General features: G+C 44.4%; 1 protein-coding gene across 2 annotated transcripts; it reads left to right on the forward strand.

The window, feature by feature from the left end:
• Window positions 1–1,132: 1,132 nt before the first annotated feature.
• Window positions 1,133–20,906, forward strand: PRDM4 (PR/SET domain 4). 2 transcript variants are annotated; one of them, XM_064155380.1, is made up of 11 exons: window positions 1,133–1,452; window positions 3,023–3,156; window positions 3,813–3,998; window positions 6,108–6,902; window positions 9,997–10,146; window positions 11,313–11,452; window positions 13,555–13,640; window positions 14,753–14,880; window positions 15,443–15,757; window positions 18,228–18,396; window positions 19,763–20,906. In XM_064155380.1, the coding sequence occupies exons 1-11, from the start codon at window positions 1,442–1,444 to the stop codon at window positions 20,070–20,072; spliced, it is 2,424 nt and encodes an 807-aa protein (XP_064011450.1). In that variant the 5' UTR covers window positions 1,133–1,441; the 3' UTR covers window positions 20,073–20,906. The 2 variants fall into 2 exon arrangements, with proteins under 2 accessions (XP_064011450.1, XP_064011451.1); XM_064155381.1 differs by having other exon boundaries at window positions 1,152–1,452; window positions 11,334–11,452.
• Window positions 20,907–21,017: the final 111 nt, after the last annotated feature.

The following is a 21,017-nucleotide window of genomic DNA, read 5'->3' on the forward strand; positions in this document are numbered from 1 at the left end:
TTCTCACACTCAGGCACCTATCTCAGGATTTCTCTTTCAGCTACAGAGCAAGCCTGAAGAACTAGCTTTCTGTCTGGGTTTCTGACAGCTAAAGCTAAATGAGGAGAGCATGTTTCCATACCTAGAACTGATGGGTTTGCACTGAATGTGAAATGATCCTTCCAGATCCTTCATTTAGGCTCTTGAGATCAAAAGGTAGTGGGCAGAAATATACCATTAAGCTTCCTCCTGTGCAGACATCGTATCGAGGGATGTCTCATTTAATGAAGCATGGTTTAAGTGTCAGGCATGATCAAATTACAGAAGCACATTGTGGTATTTCAGGAAACAGCTGTTCACCTCAGCACTTAAAGAACTTGTAGATTGATTTGAGCAGCTAATGTGATGAACATCCACATCACAGACAAAAGAAGCTACAAAACTGCTCACACACATCAAGAGATTCTTTTGCAATGCATCCCTTGCCAGAATTACACATACAAGCCATACATCACAGGTAATTGAACAAGTCAACGTCCAGAAGGTAGATGAGCACATACGCTCCCATGGTACTGGAGGACATGAAACACAACCCTCTTAAGGGCAGCACATGTAAGGGTGTAATGAAAAGGCAGTGAGATAGCTAAGCTTATCACATGGAAAACCTTAGCAAGCATCGCACCCTTCTGGAAGAGGCAGCATGTGAACCACAGACAAGAGCTTTTGGTCAGCCGACCAAGCCAGGGCTGCCGCCGTAGGGCTGGAGTGACAACGGAGCTCTCAGGCCCGCTCCCTCACCCCAGCAGCACCAACGACGCTGGAAATAAGTCGGGTAGGTGGCAGTGAAAACATCTGAAATGCTGCCGAGGTTCTTCGAAGGTGGGCCGGCCCTAGCCTCCAGCACGGCGGCGGATACCGAGCCCTGCAGCGGCTGCCTGAGAGGCTTGGCTGTGGCGGGCAGGTGGCTGCCAGGCAGCCAGAGATGTCTTGGCCTGACATGGAACCGGGAAGGGTCCTCCATCAGAACCGCCAGGCGGGCCTCTCCGCGTCAGCGTGGCCTGCCTCGGCACTCAGAGCAGGGCCCGACACGGACACAGCCGGCGGCAGCACCAGGCGGGAAAGTGGCCAAGCCCCGGGGCGGTGGCGCCGTTTCCTGGATGTGGCGCACGGCAGCGGAAGCGGCCCCCGTCCCCCTCCTGCCACCGCTGCCGCCATCACCGCCACCGCCTCCCTCTCCCGCCTCCTCCTCCGCCCTCTCCCGCCCGCGGCCGGACCCGCGCCTCCCGGGGTCCCGCCCATGAGGCGGTGGCAGCGGCAGTGCTGGTGGTGGTTGTGGCTGGGCTGTGGCTAGGGGCAGGCGCCTGCCCAAGGGGCGGCGGCGGACTAGAGCTGAGGGCCCTGATGCGGCTGCGGCCGTGGACCGCTCCGCCGGCGGGAGAGGCCCCGCCCCGGCGCCGGGCCCATGCACCCCAGGTAAGCGCCCTCGCGTCTGCCGGGGCCGGGAGACCCGGGAGGTGGGCAGAACTGCGGCCAGGCGGAGCGAGGGACGGCCACCTCGGGCCTTGCGACGGCGGCTGGTACCCCGGCCGAGTGGGCAAGGGGCGAGCAGGGGTCGGGGTCCGTGAAGCGTTCAGCGGCTCCCCGCAGGCCCCGAGGCTTGGCCCCGGTGCTTCGCTACCCGTTAGTCCCGGAGCGGGGGTGGTGGATCTCTCCTCCGGGTACCGCCACTCAACAGCCGTTCGGACCGGGCCGGGATATCCGCTGCCCGGCCGTGTAAGCCAGACCCCTCGGCACCGTCCCTGCAAAGCTCTGGAGGCGAGCGGGGCGACTGACAAGAGTAGGAGAGGACTTCATGCGAAAACTGGGCAGAAGCAAGATGAAAGTCGGCGGCACAGACCTTAGGGCTAACTTGCGAGGGTTTTGTGTATTCGGCCTTTATTTCAGGGTAAATGGTAGCTTTCCTTACTGGAGTGGCAATCCAAGCTCCTGCTCTCTCTCACTACTGCAGAGATCAGGCCTGCTGCTTACAAAGGGCTTATAAGAGGCCTGGATCAGCGTGGAGGTCTTGTTGGTCTTGTTGCCGTGATTGTGACCACTGTGGGCACAGCGGGTGTTTTGGTCCCTCGAACTGCTGATAAGAGCTGAGGTGCGGGAAGGAGTTGCGTGGTGGCAGAGCTTGCGAAGTTGTTGACATGCTGGCGCTTACAGCTCTTTGACATCCTCATCCCCGTGGACTGGTTCAGGCTGCAAGGACAGTTTGAGACCCCAGATTATGGATGTGCCCTGAGCTGGTGCGATTTCTCTTAGGGCTGGGGATTTGGGTTGCTCACTGGTGCTGTGCACCTACTTGTGTAGCTTGGGAAGTGCAGGTTCTCAAGAGGCACTAATTGCTCACTGTGAAATAACATGTTGTCCACAGGGATAGTTTTTAATGTCACAGGAGCAAGTGCCATGTCTGCAAAACCAGACTGAAACAGCCTGTTAAAACTATACAGTGGCTGTTTTGCAGGAGTGACACTTGTCACTATTGGTCTGGTTCAAACTGTTAGTGAATTAGAGGTTTTGTGTCCATTACCAGTTTTAAGTGATCCTTCTCCCTCCTCTCCCCTGACTTTGGTTTTTGAACATGAGTATTGTGTCCAGAAGTCATGAAATATAAATTAGATGTTGTTGTCTGAGTAATCGTAACATTCAGTTTGCAAATTGATCGGCATTCACAATACTTTAATCACAGTGGCTTTGACTACAAGGAGTGAGGCTTTGGGTTTTGAACATCAAGTTATAAACGATCTGATTTGTCTTTTTGAACTAGCTTTTTGATCCTGGTTATTGGTATTTAATATCAGTATGTATTAATCATGATGTAATCACTATGAGTGGCTGATATGCTTTATGCTTAGCTTTCTAAGGTAGAGTTTTTACTTGTCAATATCTGAATTTGAGTTTGTTTGCTCGGTCCTTTTTTGCCACATTATGGTCAGTAATCTGGAATACTCTTGCTTCTGTTTCTTTTTCCCTTCCTTTCTCTGTTCCCTGGCCCCAGAATGAATGAAATGAACTTGAGTCCTGTAGGGATGGACCAGCTGACCTCATCCTCTGTAAGCAATGCCCTGCCGGTCTCAGGGAGTCACTTGGGATTGGCAGCGTCACCCACTCACAACGCCATACCAGCACCAGGTAAAGGGGAAAGCTCCCACAAAGAGTACTTCATTGTGTATTACTGTCTTAGGAGCATTTGTAACTGGGTAGCGGTGTTTGCTGTCATAGCAAGTCATGATTTAGCAGGTAATGAAGTGATGTAGAACTGGGGAAGGGTAGACCACAAACCATTGCTTGTGTGGGCAAAGCAAAAATGATGTGTGTTTACTAGGCTTATGCCTTAATGGGAGTCTCATTTTGTTCTAATGGGGTGGTTTGCACTGTGGGTGGATGGGTGAGTGGTAGCAGAATCTTTTGAAATATGAAAGGTAGCTGCAAATCTGTCTCCATCCATGTGTATCTTCACTCAGGTGAAAACAATGATTTTTTCACCTGTAAAGCAAAACTCTTTTCATAGCTCCTTTTCTCAGTAGACTTCACAGAAAAGTCCATTACAGTTGGGAAGTACAAACAGGCCCTACGTAATGTGCCTGAAAAGCTCTAGCCACATTCAAGCTTGTCTCTCAGTACTGGGATAACTGTGATCCTTTCTTTGAAGTTTGTCACTTTACTGTGACAGTACCACATGGTACATCCATAAGGAGCTCCAGAGGAATTAGTAACGCCTTTGTTACCTTGCACGTTCATAAGCTCAAGTAGTTACATTTAATTTAAACAAGTATTTTATTTTGCAGGCTTGCCTGTTGCAATTCCAAACTTGGGCCCCTCCTTGAGTTCTTTGCCCTCTGCTCTGTCTCTGATGCTCCCAATGGGTATTGGGGATCGAGGAGTGATGTGTGGTATACCAGAGAGAAACTACACCCTACCTCCACCACCATACCCTCACCTGGAGAGCAGCTATTTCAGACACATTCTACCTGGTAAGTGGTCTGAAGCTGATGGATAGGACCAGAGAGAGACATTATTTTAAGAGCCACCTGCTTATACCATGAGGCAAGCAAGTTCTGTGATTCTAGGACCAATTGTTTTGTAGAGCTGTGAATTCCCTGAGTTTTTCTGGAGTCTCTTGTGCCATTTACACATCTTTATTTTCCAGTTTCTGTTGCTATACTCATGTGTGAAGAGAATTGCAGGATGTTTTCTACTTAAGCCAAACATCTGATCTCTCCTCCTCTTAGTTTGTTTTAAGATTAACAGAAAACAAAGCTTGCCTGGCTTTTATCTCAAATGGCTTGTAATCTGAAAGTGACTTCTTTTTTTCCTTTTTTATTTTCTCCTGTAGTCTGAAGCAGTACTGAATATGTGCATAATAGTAGGTTGCCGTAGTTCAAAGCTCAAAAGAACAAGCCATCAGCTGAGGAGTTTGGGTTCTTTCCCACCCATATAGCCCATGGCATAGTTTTTTGTTCAAGGTGGATTTCCAAAGGCCTAACATACTGATTTCTATCTTGATTTCTCTTTCATGTATTTTAGAGTATAAATGTGTACGTTTACATGCTAATATATGAAGACACAGAAATTCCAGCTTTAAATATAGTCCTCAGAGCTTAGATTGACATGGTAGGAGGAATTAGATTCAGGGTCAGCAGTGAGCAGTGCTGTTTCAAAAAGGGTTAGAAACAGAATTACAGCACCCCAGATCTCATCCAACTACCTGTGGACTAGTGGCTGAACTTTGCCAACTACATAGGAGTTCTTACTGCATTCCATGCCTGCCCGTTTTGTGGGCATAGAGCAGAGGAGGAAACACTGCATTTGTGAACCCAAAGTATTTGCCATTCTTCTGAAATTGAACAACTTATGCAGAAATGTGGGGTTGCTTTGTTTCTAGTCACAGAATCACAGAATGGTAGGGGTTGGAAGGGACCTCTAAAGATCGTTGAGTCCAACCCCACTGCCAGAGCAGGATCACTTAAAGCAGATCACATAGGAACACACCAAGACTCTGATGTTTAGTCTGGAATTTCATAGGGGTTCATCCATCTATCATTTTACTACCTTCAAGGATCCTCTTTGTTCAGGCGACAAGGCAGCATTGTATGCAGAAGATGCAGCTGCTTAAATTCAGTTGCCTGTTTCTTTGCATAGCCATTTTTAGTGGGATTTTGCTGCAGAAAGAGTATCCATGCACGAGTCCTTGTAAAAAAGCACATGTTTAAATTAAAAACCTTTACAGAATGAATTGTTTGTAGGGGTCAAGGCCAAAAAGAAACATTCTGAGCCAGATCTTGCAGAATCTGCAAAGTCTATCTGGAAGTCCTGTTTACTTGAATGTGCTGATGGGTTTCTGCTGAAGATTTTGTAATATTTTTGCAGCTTTGTTCAATAAGAGAAGTTGATAGCATGTAAATACAGGTTAGTGTTTCTTTATATATTAATTTCCAAGGTTGTTCATGTGGAGCAGCTTTCCAGAACTAGCAGAAAAGATGTTTGTGTTTCTGATTTAAATTTAACTGAGCTGTTGTTTTAGAAGTACCATACTTTTTATGTAAGGCAAGAGAGCAGATGACTCATGATACTTTCAAAAGGTCTCATCTTAGTCCTTCAGAACTGCAGTTCATGATCTCCAAGGTGGACAGTTGTGTCATTTAGTACTAAAGTAAGTAATAGTCATTGTTAAATCTTAAATACCTGAGAACTGGAGGACTGTTTCTACTTCTCCTAGCAAAGACTATCAAATGTTAGATTCCACTAGTAGTCCTTCATCCTTTGTGAGCTATTTCTTGAGAATGGAAAATACCTAAAATATAATTCAGTCTTTGTAGTGGAGAGCCTAGGTTAAATGCTGCTGGAAACTTGGCTGTTCAGGGCATGACAAAGAACTGGAGACTTGCTTTGTTGGTTGAAAGCTATTTGTTATCAAATGGTACTTTGACATGAGCATTAAAGTTAGTGGATTTTAATTGTAATGTAAAGATTGCTTCTTCAAGGATTTAGGTCTTAATATACTGTGCTGCAATGATGGGGTATTTTTGTTTGAAAACTGATGTCATCTCACTCTTCTGTCCTTCTCCCTCTTATTCTGCCAGGTATCTTGTCTTACTTGGCTGACAGACCTCCTCCTCAGTACATCCATCCCAACACTATGAATGTTGATAGCAATCCAGCATTGTCAGTCTCCAGCAATCCGTCAGCCCTAGATCCCTACCAGTCCAGTGGAACTGTAGGGCTGGAAGCAGGGATTGTCTCCATGGACTCTCGCACAGTGAACACACATGGCACTCAAAATCTGCATCCTAGTGACAGCCATGAGGTAGCTCTGGATACTACAATCACTATGGAGAGTGTTTCAAGGGTAACCAGCCCCATCTCTACTGATGGAATGACAGAGGAGCTTACAATGGATGATGTAGCTGGTGATCATTCACAGATCCCCAGTGGCTCCCGGAGCCACGAGCCTTTAGCCGTAGACGCAGTAGGGAGTAATTTGACGTCGGACGCTGTGGGACACGGCAGTGTCATTCCCATTCATGGTAGCACTTTGGAACTTCCTGTTGTCATGGAGCCCGACCACATTGCCGGGCGTGTGACAGGAATATCGGACAGCACACTAAATGACTCCATTCATACTGTGGCCATGAGCACCAACTCCGTGAGCGTGGCACTCTCTACCTCACACAACCTGGCTTCCCTGGACTCGGTAGCCTTGCACGAAGTGGGCCTCAGCCTTGAGCCGGTGGCAGTGTCTTCCATAAATCAGGAAGTAGCCATGGGGCCAAGTCACGTGGATGTGTCTGCAGACAATCTTGCCTTCGTACCATCCTCTCTGCAAATGGAAGATTCCAACTCGAACAAAGAGAACATGGCAACCTTATTTACCATATGTAAGTGAGCATTTCCTGCTTTGTCTGGATTTGTTATGTAGCTGTGGGATGACAGAACTCTTGCTGCTAGTCTTGTAGATTTCTGGTGAAAGGAACTTAGTTGTTTAGCAAGTCCATGAAAGATAGGCTATATCTGCAGTGGCAGATTAACCATGCTGAAATGGCACTAATTGGAAGTAGACATAATAGGGTGTTTTAGTGTCATTCTTCGATTCCATCTCCTGTGCTGCCTTGTGGTTCTGTATGAGCCTCTCACCTTTTGCAGATGTGCTGATTTTATCCTTTGCAAGGATTTTTAAAGTCACATCACAAATGCCTCTTTTTGCTCATTTCATCAAATGGATATAATTTTTGAGTATGATATCATGTGATTTTTGCAAACTGTAAAGAATCCTATTAAAATGTTCTCATTGAGACCTGCTGGAAAAGGCACTAGAGAGGAAGGGAAACTTCGAATATTTCTAGTTGTTCTGAGGACTTCAGTCCAGATGGTAGTTACTCCTCCAGTAAGACAGGAGGACTGGACATTGAACTTTCTTAATCTTGTCATCATTCAGGGAGTGATGTTCAAGGATGTGAAGTTCTCATTTTCTGAGACAGAGGTTGAATGCAGAATGCCTTACAGTGTAAGGCTGGCTTACAATTTGGGTTTTACTTGTTGTGGTAGCATTGCTGAGCCCTGCTATTGCATAATATCTGGCCCAGTAGCTGTCAGAACCTTTTAATAAGCTTTGCCTGCAGAACATTTTTTGAAGCAATAGAAAGAAATAATGCCTTGTTTAGCAGTGGGAGAGGTGTAGTTCAGTGTAAAGTGTCCACTCATGCATTCAAATTGGAACTTTTATTCTATGACATAAAACCAATTGGTGGATGTAGAACTGTGATGATTTTACAACTCCGTGAGGAGTAGCTTCACAGTTGATGCACTAAGAGGTTCTTAGAAACATCTATAGAATGTTGAACAAATTATGATAAAAATACTATGATATCCAACTTATTCATCTACATGAGATTTGATGTGCCAGCTTACTGTCACTACACTGAAATAGTTCTGAGCTGTTTCCCCTGTGATGCTCCCCATTAGTAGGGTGTAATAATGGCTTTTGCATGCCCAGTTCTTTCATGTGATTTGCAAAACAAATCTTTAACTTGGGGAGGGTTAACTTTTAACTTTCCATTGTGGCTTTTAAACTTCTGAGTAAAACATGAATTTGTGTCCAGACAGGTTAAAGCAAGGAGGAGGAGCTGTTTTAGAAATTCTTGGGAGTTTTTCCTCACTGAAAAAGCAGGAATCAGGGCCATTTTCTGAAGCCTTTTACATTGTTCATAACCAGGAGTTTAAAAAATATGCTGTTTCTGCAGCCCTAAATGTTTTGTGTGTGCTCTTCTTTGCTTACAGTTCCGGGTACTCAAATCAGAGAAGTAATTACTGGGTTGATTTGGGGGTTTTGTTTGGTTTGGTTGCTTTGGTTTCTTTTATTTGTTTTGGGGCTTTGTTTGGTTTGGTTGATCGGGTTTTGGTTTTGTTCAGTTGTTTGGGTTTTTTTGGTGGTGGCTTTGTTTTTGTTGTTTTTTGGTTTTCACTATTTGACAAGGATAGTAATGGAAAGGAAATGATATCTTTCACTTCCTGTAGGATGAAGGGCTTTGTTTTATTTTCAGCTTCTTGAAAATGTAGGAATTCTGAAACCTTTCCAAGCAGAAGAGCCACATGACTTGAACTTGCTTTTCTTTCTCTTTGCCTCTTTTTAGGGTTAGTCCACAGACTAGTGTCTGCTAGACAGTGCTTAAAACCACATGTTCCAAATGGTATTTCTCTGACTGTCATTGCTGTGATCTTCCATGTCATCTGTGTACATGAAATAATGCTTACATAGGCTCTTCCTAATAATTTTCTGAGTACCTTCCTATCTGCAATTGTGTAGTTGCTCCAACTGTACTTTGTATGAGGTCACATTCTGGTATCCTGATGTATAAAGGGAGTCCCCTAGAAATCTGTCTAAACAAGTGATAGTGGAGCTGCTGTTTATGCCACGTTCTGTATTTTATTCCAGAGCTGGGCCATCAAGAAGCCAAGGAAGGTCTTTGTGGAGATCTTGCTTAATTAGCTGAGCATAATTCTTCAGAAGAATGATTTAAGAGGAGGGTGGTTGCTGAGTAGATGCCAGTTGCTCCATTTTTAAAGAATTAAAATGAGACAGTTTTTCTAGATGAGATCATTTTTTGCTGTTCTTTCTCCCAGATGTACTAGACCAAAGACTTTCAGAGGTTTATTTTCAGCAGTACCTATGCTAAATGACAGGTCAGTGAAATAATGCTACTAATTATTGGATTTTTTTGTTTTGTTCTATTGTCTGGCATCCTATAGATGTATGCTATATGTAGTGATTGCAGTTGGCCCTTCAGAAGCAGCAGTGAGGTCAGGCTTTTGCCGCTGTGAAGATCTGCACATGTCTGAAGTTAAATGAAGATAAGGGGATTTATAGATTCAAACTGGAAATTTTTTAGAAGACCTTATTGTCCCTTTCTGTGAAGATTCTTGAAGTTCTAAGTGCAAGAAAACTCTTTGGTTCCTGGTAGATTTCAAAAGCATAACCAAACCAAAAGCATAATTGCTAAATTTCAAAAGTATACCAAAATATTTGGTATGGCTTGGATTTTTCTGCCAGTGAAGGTCATTTCACTTATGATCAGAGAGAAAATGGCTCTTTCATCATCAGCATTACTACCAGTCTCTGGGGAAACTGCAATATGTTTTGCAGTAGTTTTGATGAACTCTGTCCCAGTGTTTGTTTGCCCCTGCAGAGATAATGCAGAGTGTTGGCGATTAATTTACCTATCAGGAAGGCAGGTGGAGATCCTAGCGTTTGATCTGAATTGTATAGAAACAGTGAGATGTACATTAATGCCCCCCTGACCGTGATAATGTGATTCATTTTCATTTCCTGAATCAAAGCTGGTACAGCAGCCAAGTTAAACTGGATACAAGCAGCCTTCCGCGGGAGCTCGACTGAAGTGCTTTGGTAGAGATCTGGCTGCAACATTGGGGCTGTTGCATATTTTGAATCCCTGTTGTTGCTTCCTCTGTCTCCAGGGTGCACACTATGTGACAAGGCATATCCATCAGACTGCCCAGATCATGGGCCTGTCACCTTTGTCCCTGACACCCCAATAGAGAGCAGAGCCAGGCTTTCTCTGCCTAAGCAGCTCATGCTCCGACAGTCTATCATGGGAGCCGAAGCAGGTAAGAAGCAGATGACTCTATATTTCCGTACAGTGATTTAAAATGTGCTCAACAACCTGAAGTCCAAAACCACGGAGATTTAAATGTGGTAAAGGGATAGTGCAACAGAGAGGTGGTTCCCTCTTCTGTAATCACTCTGGCTTACAGAGTGCAAGAGCTTCTTATCCTCTGGTTACTGCTGTTACTAGACAGACCCTGAGAGTGCTGCCACAGAGTATTACTGAACTGGTGTTGATTTTTACCATGTGCTAAACAGCTGAGATACAGTTTTGATAAGAGAACTTTACAGCAATTGCAGTCTGGGGGAAGACTACAGTTAGAAATAATGGAGAAGATTTCTGTCTGCTCATTCATCAGCTTCATTTGCTACCAGTGGGTCTTCTGGATGCTAATTGGAGTATTGATCCTGAGTGCCTCTTTTTTCCCCCCTCTCGATTTACATTTGGCATGTAGACTGTGACCTTGTCATTGGATGTGGACCTTGTTACAATGTTTCACGCCACTGTCATCTGGAAATTGAAGAGTACAGTGCAATACCTTAAGGATCTGAAGGCTAGAGAAGAATGTGATTATTGGCTTGCTTTGTGATGCTGCTTGTTGAGAGTAGATTACATCTGTTCTTTTCAAGCTGCAGTAGTTCCCAGTTTATTCCTTACAGCTATTCAGTGTATCCATGTACACCTCTGTGTGTGTATATATATAAATGTTTAATAATAAATAATATACATGCAGGAATCCCTCTGCCCATGACAGAAATACAGCTGCCTCTGGGGAGAAATGCAGAAGCTGTTTAACAATGCCCAGCAACAATTCTGGAAATTCCTGGGGATTAGGTAGGCAAAATGTAGTTACTGAAACTAAGTATTTTCTGCTTCTGCAGAAAGTGCGTGCCACGAAAATTTTAACTGGTACAGGTGGCTACCTTGCATTATAGCTCACTGAAAAGTAAATTACCTGCTTCTGACAAACAAATATTTGTAATTGCAACAAAGCGGCTCCCAAACAGCGTCATGTGGTGGTGGTGGTTCTTGTCTCTGCCTTAGATGTGTTTTATTGTGAAGTAGAAGCTTTGATGATCTTATGGCTAGATATCACCCATGGAGCGTTATCTCGTAAACCTCCTACTTTTTGTTATGTATGATTAGTTAATTAATTGATTTCTGCAGATTTTGGTCTTCTGCTGATAGGTGTGTGGGCACGAGAAACCATTCCTGTAAGGACTTGTTTTGGACCTTTGATTGGGCAGCAGAGCCATTCTCTGGAAGTGGCTGACTGGACAGACAAAGCAGCTAGTCACATCTGGAAGGTCAGTGGATATTATGGCTCGCAGTGTCTACAATGAAATCATCACTCTTCAATGCACTCAGTGATTGATAAACTTACAGCTCTGTCTTTGCTGTCATGTTAAATCTAATTGATGCCATGTGGAACAGGTTTCGGGAATCTCACTCCATCAGTGGGCTCTGGATCCTCAAGGGTCCTTGGTTTCCCTTAAAATGAAGTTGTTTTACTACCCTATGTGGATTTAAACCATTTCTGCATAGGCCTTCAACATAACAAGCCTCTGAGTAGAGGAAGGGCACACAGTACAACACATGCCCACATTTGTTCATGTGGAGTGCTCACTGATGAGTCTTCTGTTAAGTGTTTCCTACCTAGGCACTGAACATTTAAAATAGCTCTAGCATTGGGCACACTGCAAATAACTCAGGATATCAAACTTGCAATATTGGAAGAGAAATGTCAGTGACTGGTTTTAAGTTCTGTATCTGGTGAAAGCCACAGCACAACACATCATCCTTGCCAAAAGGCACAGTTAATGCGGTTTGTTTAAATATCAGCATAGCAAACCTCTGTACCGTAGAATCATAGAATTTAATTGGAAGAGACCTCTAAGATCATCAAAGCCAACTGTTAACCTAGTGCTACCAAGTCATAGAATCACAGACTGGCCTAGGTTGGAAGGCACCTTAGCGAGCATCTACTCCAACCTCTCTGCTGTGGGCAGGGACACCTCTCAACCAGATTTGGCTGCTCAGGGCCTCATCTGACCTGACTTGAATACCTCCAGGGAGGATGCATCCACAATTTCCCTGAGCAACCTATTGCAGAATCTCACTACCCTTCTGCTGAAGAACTTCTTAAGGTCCAGTTTAAACCTTCTCTCTTTCAGCTTAACAGCATTCCCTCTTGTCCTATTGCTAGACACCCTTATGGAAAGTCCCTCTTCTGCTTACTTGTAGGATCCCTTCAGGTATTGGAAGGCAGCTATAGAGTCACCCCAGAAGCTTCTCTTCTCTAGGTTGAACAATCCCAGCTTCTTCAGCCTATCCTCATAGCAGAGCTGTTCCAGAGCAGGGCCACAAAGATGATCCAAGGGCTGACTTGCTCCAACAGCTCTGTGTCCCTACTAAACTCTGTCATCACTAAATTATGTCACTCAGCACATTACACATCTTTTAAATACTTCCAGGGATGGTCACTTCACTGCTTCCTGGACAGCCTGTTCCAATGCTTGACAACCCTTTCAGTGAAGAAAGTTTTGCTTATATCCAACCTAAACGTCCCCTGGTACAACTTGAGGCCATTTCTTCTTGTCCTGTTACTGTTACTAAGCAGAAGAGACTGATACCCACCTTGCTGTAACCTCCTTTCAGGTAGTTATAGAGAACCTCATTTTTTCCAGGCTGAGTTTCCTCTGCCACTCTATTTTAAGATTTGTACTCTAGACCCTCCACTAGCTTTGTTGCCTTTCTCTGGAAAACAATCCAGCACCTCAGTATTCTTCTTGTAGTGAGGGGAAATATGTAAGTACCACCATGTAGTATAGTGATAGTCAATCCTGAAGTACAGTGAGCTTCCTTAATGCATATTCTTGTAAAGGGCTATATATGGTTTCCAGTATTTGTATAGAGCTACAGCAGAGGTTGTGTATACATTACTAGGCAGCTGTTGTTTGTTTGGTTTGTATCATTGTTTATTGAAAGTTCCCCCAGGTGATGAATGATTTGTTTTAGGAAAGCTGCTTTAAAGCTTTCTTTTTCACATCATTTCATGTTCAGAAAGTTAAATTGGTCTATATAAATAAAACATGTGCTGTTTGCCCAGATATTATTCACAAGACTTGGCTTGTAAGAAAAGCAGCCAAATGCATTTCTGCTGGGAGCTAAAGGTGAAGTGTGGGAAAGATGTTGATGAACAGTTTCTCTAGGCTTCTGGGTAGCAGAGACTTCAGGATTTCTACGTGAAGGGGAAGGTGAGGAGTAAGAACAGGGCTGTGGTCTTGGCAATAGAAATGGAGTCCTCCTGGCTTGTTCTAGAAACACATCCTCCCTTAAAGAAATAAGCTGGCTTTCTTTTTTTTGTTGCTGTGCTTTGTCCTAAGACTGTGTTTGTTTTTCCTGGTAGATCTATCACAATGGTGTCCTGGAGTTCTGCATCATTACAACTGATGAAAACGAATGTAACTGGATGATGTTTGTACGCAAAGCCAGGTGAGAACCACCTGTATTGAGTTAAGTAGCTTGAAGTCTGAGCTGCAGGCTCCTAGGAGGCTGTGCTGGAGAATGTACACTGCTGCACTGACTGCACAGATGGGTAACGACCTCAGGACTAAAGGGTGCTCAGGAGTTATTTAGACATCTTGGACTGGTGGGGAGAATGAAACAGAGCACCCAGTGCAGAATGTTTAGGAGAACCAGTATGCATGCTGTAGTAAGACAGCCCCAAGCCTGACAGCATCTTTGGTTTTCTTGATCTAAAGCTTTAAACCAGATTAGTTTTATATAAGCTTACTGTTTATTAGCTTGTTATTGCCTTCCCTCCATCCTGTTCCTTTTGAATGCATTAATAATGATGATGTTGATTGTCTTTTTAATTTTAATACTTTTTAACAAAGTGTCCCTGTGTTATTTTGGGCAAGTTCCAAGCTCTTACAGCTGACTGTAACTGGAGCCTGCAGTGAAAAATATCCAGACTGGCTTCAGAATTGCTCCATACATGGTCCACTGAGAAAGCTTAACCTTTCCTATAGCTCTGTAACACAAATTAGGTTTCCCCTGCAGAGCATTTCAGTGCTCCCCTATGCAAGAGTGAATACAGTAATGCTTGATCTCCTACTGAAGTGGGGCAGAGCTTTTGCTGGTTTCAGATCCTGGAAACAAACATGTAAGATACAGCTTCAGAAGGTGAATTATCACATTCTGAAAATGCTTTTCAAGAGTTATTTTTGAAGATAATTTCACTTTAAGACTGTAATGGTATTTATTTCTCCCGTATGTCCTCTATTTCTTAAGAAGGTTTAATATGAAAAATGTATGTGTAGTTTCTTAAGAGAAATTCTCAGCCCACTTCAATGCCTATTGATAGTTTTCTCAGCAAGATACCACAGTAGTGAGAAAAATGTATTGTTCAGTGGAGCAGATGGGTTCTTCAAGGTCCAGTTTTCCTTTACTTTCCTTTAACAAAGCACAGAACTGACAGACACAAACATTTTTATGTGCTGACAAGCACTGAGCTTCTCTCATTAACTATTTATAGGAGTTAATTTCTGCTATTTTCAAAGCCTTTCTTTCTGGAGGGATTTTAACTCTCATTATTGCTACAGGAACCGGGAAGAGCAGAACCTGGTAGCTTACCCTCATGATGGAAAAATCTACTTTTGCACCTCTCGGGACATCCCACCTGAACATGAGCTTCTCTTTTATTACAGTCGTGACTATGCACGACAGCTTGGTAAGTGTGTGTGTGTGTGTTCATCTTTGTTGGCTTTGCAGGGAGTAGTACTTAGTTGGAATTCCATTTCAGTGCCATCTCTGGGCACTGTGACTTGGGAGTGCATCACGTGCTTTCTCAGCTCCTGGTGGTGCACATCACAGTTTCCTCTTAATGTTTCAAGACTACAGTAGTGCTTGTTGTTTGAAAGAAAGATTTCACTGTCTAGTTCCACTGATCAGGAGTAGAAGATGGCAGTTTCATAGAAAAAGGGTTGTTTTCCTTCTCTCCATCCATCTGGTGCTAAGGCAGCTTTGCTATGGAAGATGTTCCTATCTTCGCCCACCTTTGGCTGTCAGAATTTTAAGTTTGGTAGAGCTGTGTTTAAAACCATTACAAGGTTAGTTCTGCCCTCAACATTGAACTGGCTTACCTTTGAAGCTGAAAAGGAAGCACCAGAGCTGAAAGGGTGAAAGTCTCTCTGCATCTGCCTTTGCTACCAAAGACAGTGTTAATGTGGATCATGATCATGCTCTGTTGGGCATTGCTGTGCCTCATTAAAAGTGATGCTTTTGTGCCAAAGGTGTCCCCGAACATCCAGATGTACACATCTGCCACTGCGGAAAGGAGTGTGCCTCCTATGCTGACTTCAAGGCCCATCTGAGCAGCCATATTCATAACCACCTCCCCAGCCAGGGGCACAGCAGCAGCCATGGGCCAGGCCACAGCAAGGAAAGGAAGTGGAAGTGCTCCATGTGCCCCCAGGCTTTCATCTCCCCTTCCAAGCTCCATGTTCACTTCATGGGGCATATGGGCATGAAGCCACACAAGTGTGATTTCTGCAGCAAAGCTTTCAGTGATCCTAGCAACCTACGGACACACCTCAAGATCCACACAGGTAAGGGTTGAGCACTTTATAGAAGTGCCTGTGCTAGAAAAACATTGGGGCAGGACCTGTTCTGATTCCTTGGCCAGTTGGCAGGGCATAGCTTGTGTCCCTAAATGTAAACTCTTAGAATTGTAGAACGTTTTGAGCTGAAAGGGACCTTTAAAAATCATCCTTGGGCAGGGACATCTTTCACTAGACGAGGTTATTCAAAGCCCTGTCCAATCTGACATCAAATTCTTCCAGCCATGGGGCATCCACAACTTCTCTGGGCAGCCTGTTTCAGTGTCTTACCACCCTTACTGTAAAAACACCTTCTTTGTGTCCAGTCTAAATCTGACCATAGGAATGATTTGTAGTCCGTGCTGACCCTAGCTAGTGTGGAGGCGCTGCCTGAGAGGATGCTAGTTGGTGTGGGATAGGACTGTGCTGTGTTCAGTGGTGTGGGTGCTCACAGAACAGTACAGAGACCTGTGTTCTGACTTACTGTGCCGTGTCCAAAAGAATATTTGATGAGTTGAAGTTGATTACAGTTAGGAAGACGTGTTAATCTTTGTCTGGGAGACAGAAAATGATCCAGTGCTAGCAGCTATGGTAAAAAAAGGTTCCATTGGTTTTGAGAGCTTCTAATGTAGGCAGTTGTCCACTTAAATACATGGCTGAGATACTTCCCTGCCTTCATACTTGAATTGTTTTCCATCTGAAGGAAATGGGACAAGACTGAAATTGACGACTGTGTGATCAGACTGATGTGGGTTTCTGTCACACATCTGAACATGCCATTGCCTTCTGTGGGCATTTGGCTATCATTAGAAGCTTTGAGGAATAAAGGGAGAAGTTCTAGCCAATCAATGAAAGTGACCTTTTTAGGGAAACCGCAATAGTGAAAGATTTTTCAACTGTGTAAGAGGAGAGAAAACCAGAAAAGGTATGGATTCAACCAAGAGTGAGGACAGGATGGGGAACATCTCCAATAAGGTTGAAATAGCTATTGGGAATCACAGAATGCAAATGTCAAAGCTGGAAAGGGAATAAAACTGGGAATTCAGTGCACTTGAGTCAAACCAAGAAAGCTGTGGGCTCAGCAGTGATGAGTTTTAATAAACTATGAAGTACAAATGTAGTATATAAGACCACAAAATGCTCTCTGATGCAAGTGGTAGTCCATTTTAGACTGAATTTAGTGGTGTGCAGGGACCCTGAACCATATCTGGCAAAGAATAATGGAAGAACTACAGGTAAGTGAAAAAATGGGCCAAAACATAGAAGCTGTCAAAAAGCCAGTGAGCTTTTTACCTGTGTGTGTGTTAGATAAGAGAAGTTGTTTTTCTAAACAAAGGTAGTGCAGTGATCAAGTGTGGTTGGGCTCCAGGAAGGCATCAGATACAGTTCCTGTGGGAAATGAGCGGAGGTGGAGCTGTGCTAATGTACAGTAGCTAGATGGCTACCATGGTTACTATTAAAAAGGAAGATAAAATTGTTTTTATTCAAGAATTCCTCTTGGATAAGCCTGGTCTTATTGTTTGCCTGAATCTCTCTGCTGGAAAATTTCCAAGTCTGCTGGTGCTGTTTTCATACGCAGAACAGGGAGGCACAGTGGGTGTAGACAAGAAGCAGAAAGTCTTATCTTCCAGGGAAGGCCGACTGACCACAAACACTGGAGGAAGAGGAATGAAAGGTGTTGTTTAGAAGGCAAAATACAGAACTGAGCAACACACAAAGGAATCAGTGGTTAAAAATAGTTGTATGAAGTAGATTTTTTTGCTTGGGGGCACAGGGTAGAGGATGAAAAGCTTTGGGAACAATGAGATTAAGTCGATGCAAAAGCATAGCTAAAAGTAGACTATTAACTAGGTAGGTCTTTATGCTGAGTCTAGAGGAACTGCAGGAGGAATACTCTGTTCAGTTTTGGGCCCCTCACTACAAGAAGGACATTGCTGTGCTGGAGCATGTTCAGAGAAGGGCAAAGCTGGTGAAAGGCCTAGAGAACAAGACTTAGGAGAATAGCTGGGGGAACTGGGATTGTTTAGCCTAGAGAAGAGAAGGCCGAGGGGAGACCTCATTCCTCTCTACAGCTACCTGAAAGGAAGTTGTAGCAAGGTGGGGTTAGTCGTTCTCTCTAGTACCAGGTGATGGCATGAAACAGCCTGAAATTGTGCCAGGGGAGGTTTAGGTTGGATATTAGGAAACCATCTTTCCTGCAGGAGTGGTCAGGCATTGGAATAAGTTATTCAGGGGGGTGGTGGAGTCACCATCCCTGGAGGTGTTGATGAAACACATGGCTGTGATTTAAGGGCCATGGCGGTGTTAGGTTGCTGGTTGGACTCAATGATTGTAGAGGTCTTTTCCAACCAGACCGATTCTGTGATTCCTGTTCAGAGAGCAGGCAGAATGTTACTTTTCAGAAGCGGTCAGGCTCGAGTCCCTGCTGTCGTTTTTGGAGCACTGCCTGTCAGCTTGTGGGTGTCCGTTTGCACCCTAGGTCAGAAGAACTACCGCTGCAGCCTGTGTGACAAGTCGTTCACGCAGAAGGCTCACCTGGAGTCGCACATGGTCATCCACACCGGCGAGAAGAATCTCAAGTGCGATTACTGCGAGAAGCTCTTCATGCGGAGGCAGGACCTCAAGCAGCACGTGCTCACACACACGCAGTAAGTGAGCTCACGGCACCTGCTGGGCTGGCCAGCGCTGTAAATAATGGAGCTGTACAACCCGGGGGGGAAGCTCCAGTTTGCAAACAGTTTGGCCTTGGCCATGGGAGTAGAGGGTCATTCCCCAAAATGAGAGAGAAGTCAGTCTGGACAAATTCCTGGCTGAAGTTGCCCTGTTCTAGCAATTGCCCTGGCAACATTTTAATGGCACCATAAATTTTGGGTGTGCACCTTGCCTTGTGAAATGGCATTCTGGAGTGTTCATCACATCATTTTGGAGAGGGGGTTATTCTCTGCTGAGAATTGTTTAGATGTCCCAGTGTGACTGTGAAGAATCATAAATTCCTCAATGCTGTTCTCACCAAGGAGCTTGTTAATGAAGTCTCCCTCCTCTCAGTTTGTGCCAGAGGAAAGGTGCAGCTGTTCCCAGATCTTTCCTTTCTGTTGGTCTCGTTCATGCACTTGAGTAACCTGCTTTTCCTGCAGGGAGATGCCCATGGTTAGGGCAGATCCTCACTCCTAGGTCCTCCAGTTACCTACAGGTCTTGCCCAGGCCCGCAGCTAGGTCCAGTTTTAACTTTTGCGCTGAGAATCTCTCCATCCTGTTTTAATTTCTCCTAATCTGAGGCCTTCCCATAAATGCTGCTTGCCCAAAGCTACTCCCTCTGCCTATTTTCTTTTCAGCATCTGGTTCTTGTACTGACTTGAAATCAATTGCTGCTTCTGTCATGCTGCCTAGGAGACACCATTGTGCAGCTAGCATGAGCAGGAGAGGTAGACAGACAGAAAGACTTGCGCTGCTGCTTGTTCTTACAGCCCGAGGCAGAAGCACTACTGCTGTGAGGCATTTTGCAGTCAGCTACAGAATGACTGCTGCAGTCTGGCAAGCTTCTGCTTAGCTTTCACAGAGGGTTGTTAACACTTAGCTTTCTGTTCTGCATTGATTTTTCTTTCCCCACCCCCATTTATGCCAGGTGGAAAGAGGGGTTCTGAGATTTCCACCATGGCAACATCTCTGCCCTTGCCAAAACATGGAGCTTAACCAGAGCTTGGTATTTCTTATTTTAAATAAACCCTGACCAAACCAACCCCTTGATAAATTAAGGAAGAAAGAATTTCTACATCAGAACAGTTGCAAGCTAATGGTTAAGCCAAAGAGCTAGGCTTTTGCCAGTGATGCTGGGGAGGGGGAAGTGGGACTTTGTGTACACACTGTATGAAAGAAAACTGATCAGTAGTTGCACTTCAGTGATGTAACAGTGCTCTTGTTTCTGGTCTGCTTCTCCTCTGTCGCCATCACTCCACTACTTCATAGGGGATCAGCAGCCTTAAGGCAGGAGCAAACTAACTTTTTCATGTCTTGCAGAGAACGGCAGATCAAATGCCCCAAGTGTGACAAGCTGTTTCTGAGGACAAACCATTTGAAGAAGCATCTCAATTCACATGAAGGAAAGAGGGACTATGTCTGTGAAAAATGCTCCAAGGCTTATCTAACCAAATACCACCTCACTCGCCATTTAAAAATATGTAAAGGCCCCACATCCAGCCTGTCAGCCCCAGAGGAGGAAGAGGAAGAGGATTCAGAGGAGGAATTAATAGATTCAGTGAGGACTGAAGACTGTAGGATTAACAATGGAGTCTATTCAACAGGTGATGCCCTCTCTGGCCACAAATGAAGAGCGAGGAAATTTTCTTGGATGTTACAACTGGGGAAGGGAAAAAACAACTTTTCCTTGTTTTCTCAGTCAACAGCTTATGACAAACATGGAATTGTCTTCTGTTTGGTCTCCACACCACCATCGCTTAGTAAACTCTGTAGCCAAAACACTGAATGAGAACAGCTCCTGGATGCACAAGCGAGGAGCTACTAAGAAGGAAATACGAGGCAAGGAGATTTTTTCCACACACGCTGTGCATATGTGGTTTCCAAATCACTCGGATGAATCCATCCTCTGCTGGGATATATGTCACACCTTGCATAGACCTTTAAGAGCCACAAACCAGAGATGTAGTCAAGTGACAGCAGTGACCTGTAAGCCAACTGTCTTTAACTGCCAAAGCCAAGACAGTAAGTAAAGCAAACAGAATAAAACCAGGGGTGGCAGTTGATGAATCTTTCTTTCTAACTGAAAGATGTAGTTGGCACAAAGTCTGTCACTGGCCAGGGGGCTGTCTAGTAAGAGCTGTGGTTAAAAAAAGCCAGTGAAATGGCTATTTGCAGCCAAAGCAATTACCCAACTATGTAACATCAACATGCTGGCTTTTGGGGAACAGTTACTGCCTCTTTTCAATCTAGTTCCCTAGAACATGAAGGCAGGTGAAGAGGTAAAGACTGTACAGACTCAGTAAGGCAGAGGCTTACAGATGATCAGCGTTTACAGTATCTGTGACTTCTTGTGCTGTAAACCTTTTACCACCTAGAGTGACAGGAGGGTTTGCTGCTAATACTATTTATGGAATGAAGCTGTATTTCATTCTGTTGTTAAAAAAAAATAAAAATGTGGCTCTTTTCCAGTGTTCTTTTTAAATATTTACACATTCTGGGAAACAAAAAGGTTTCCTATTTCTGATAATGTTACCTAACACCACTTTTCCAAGCTTTCCTGGGACAAGGTATGGGT

Source organism: Pogoniulus pusillus, chromosome 15, assembly GCF_015220805.1.
Source record: "Pogoniulus pusillus isolate bPogPus1 chromosome 15, bPogPus1.pri, whole genome shotgun sequence".
Classification (NCBI taxonomy): domain Eukaryota; kingdom Metazoa; phylum Chordata; class Aves; order Piciformes; family Lybiidae; genus Pogoniulus; species Pogoniulus pusillus.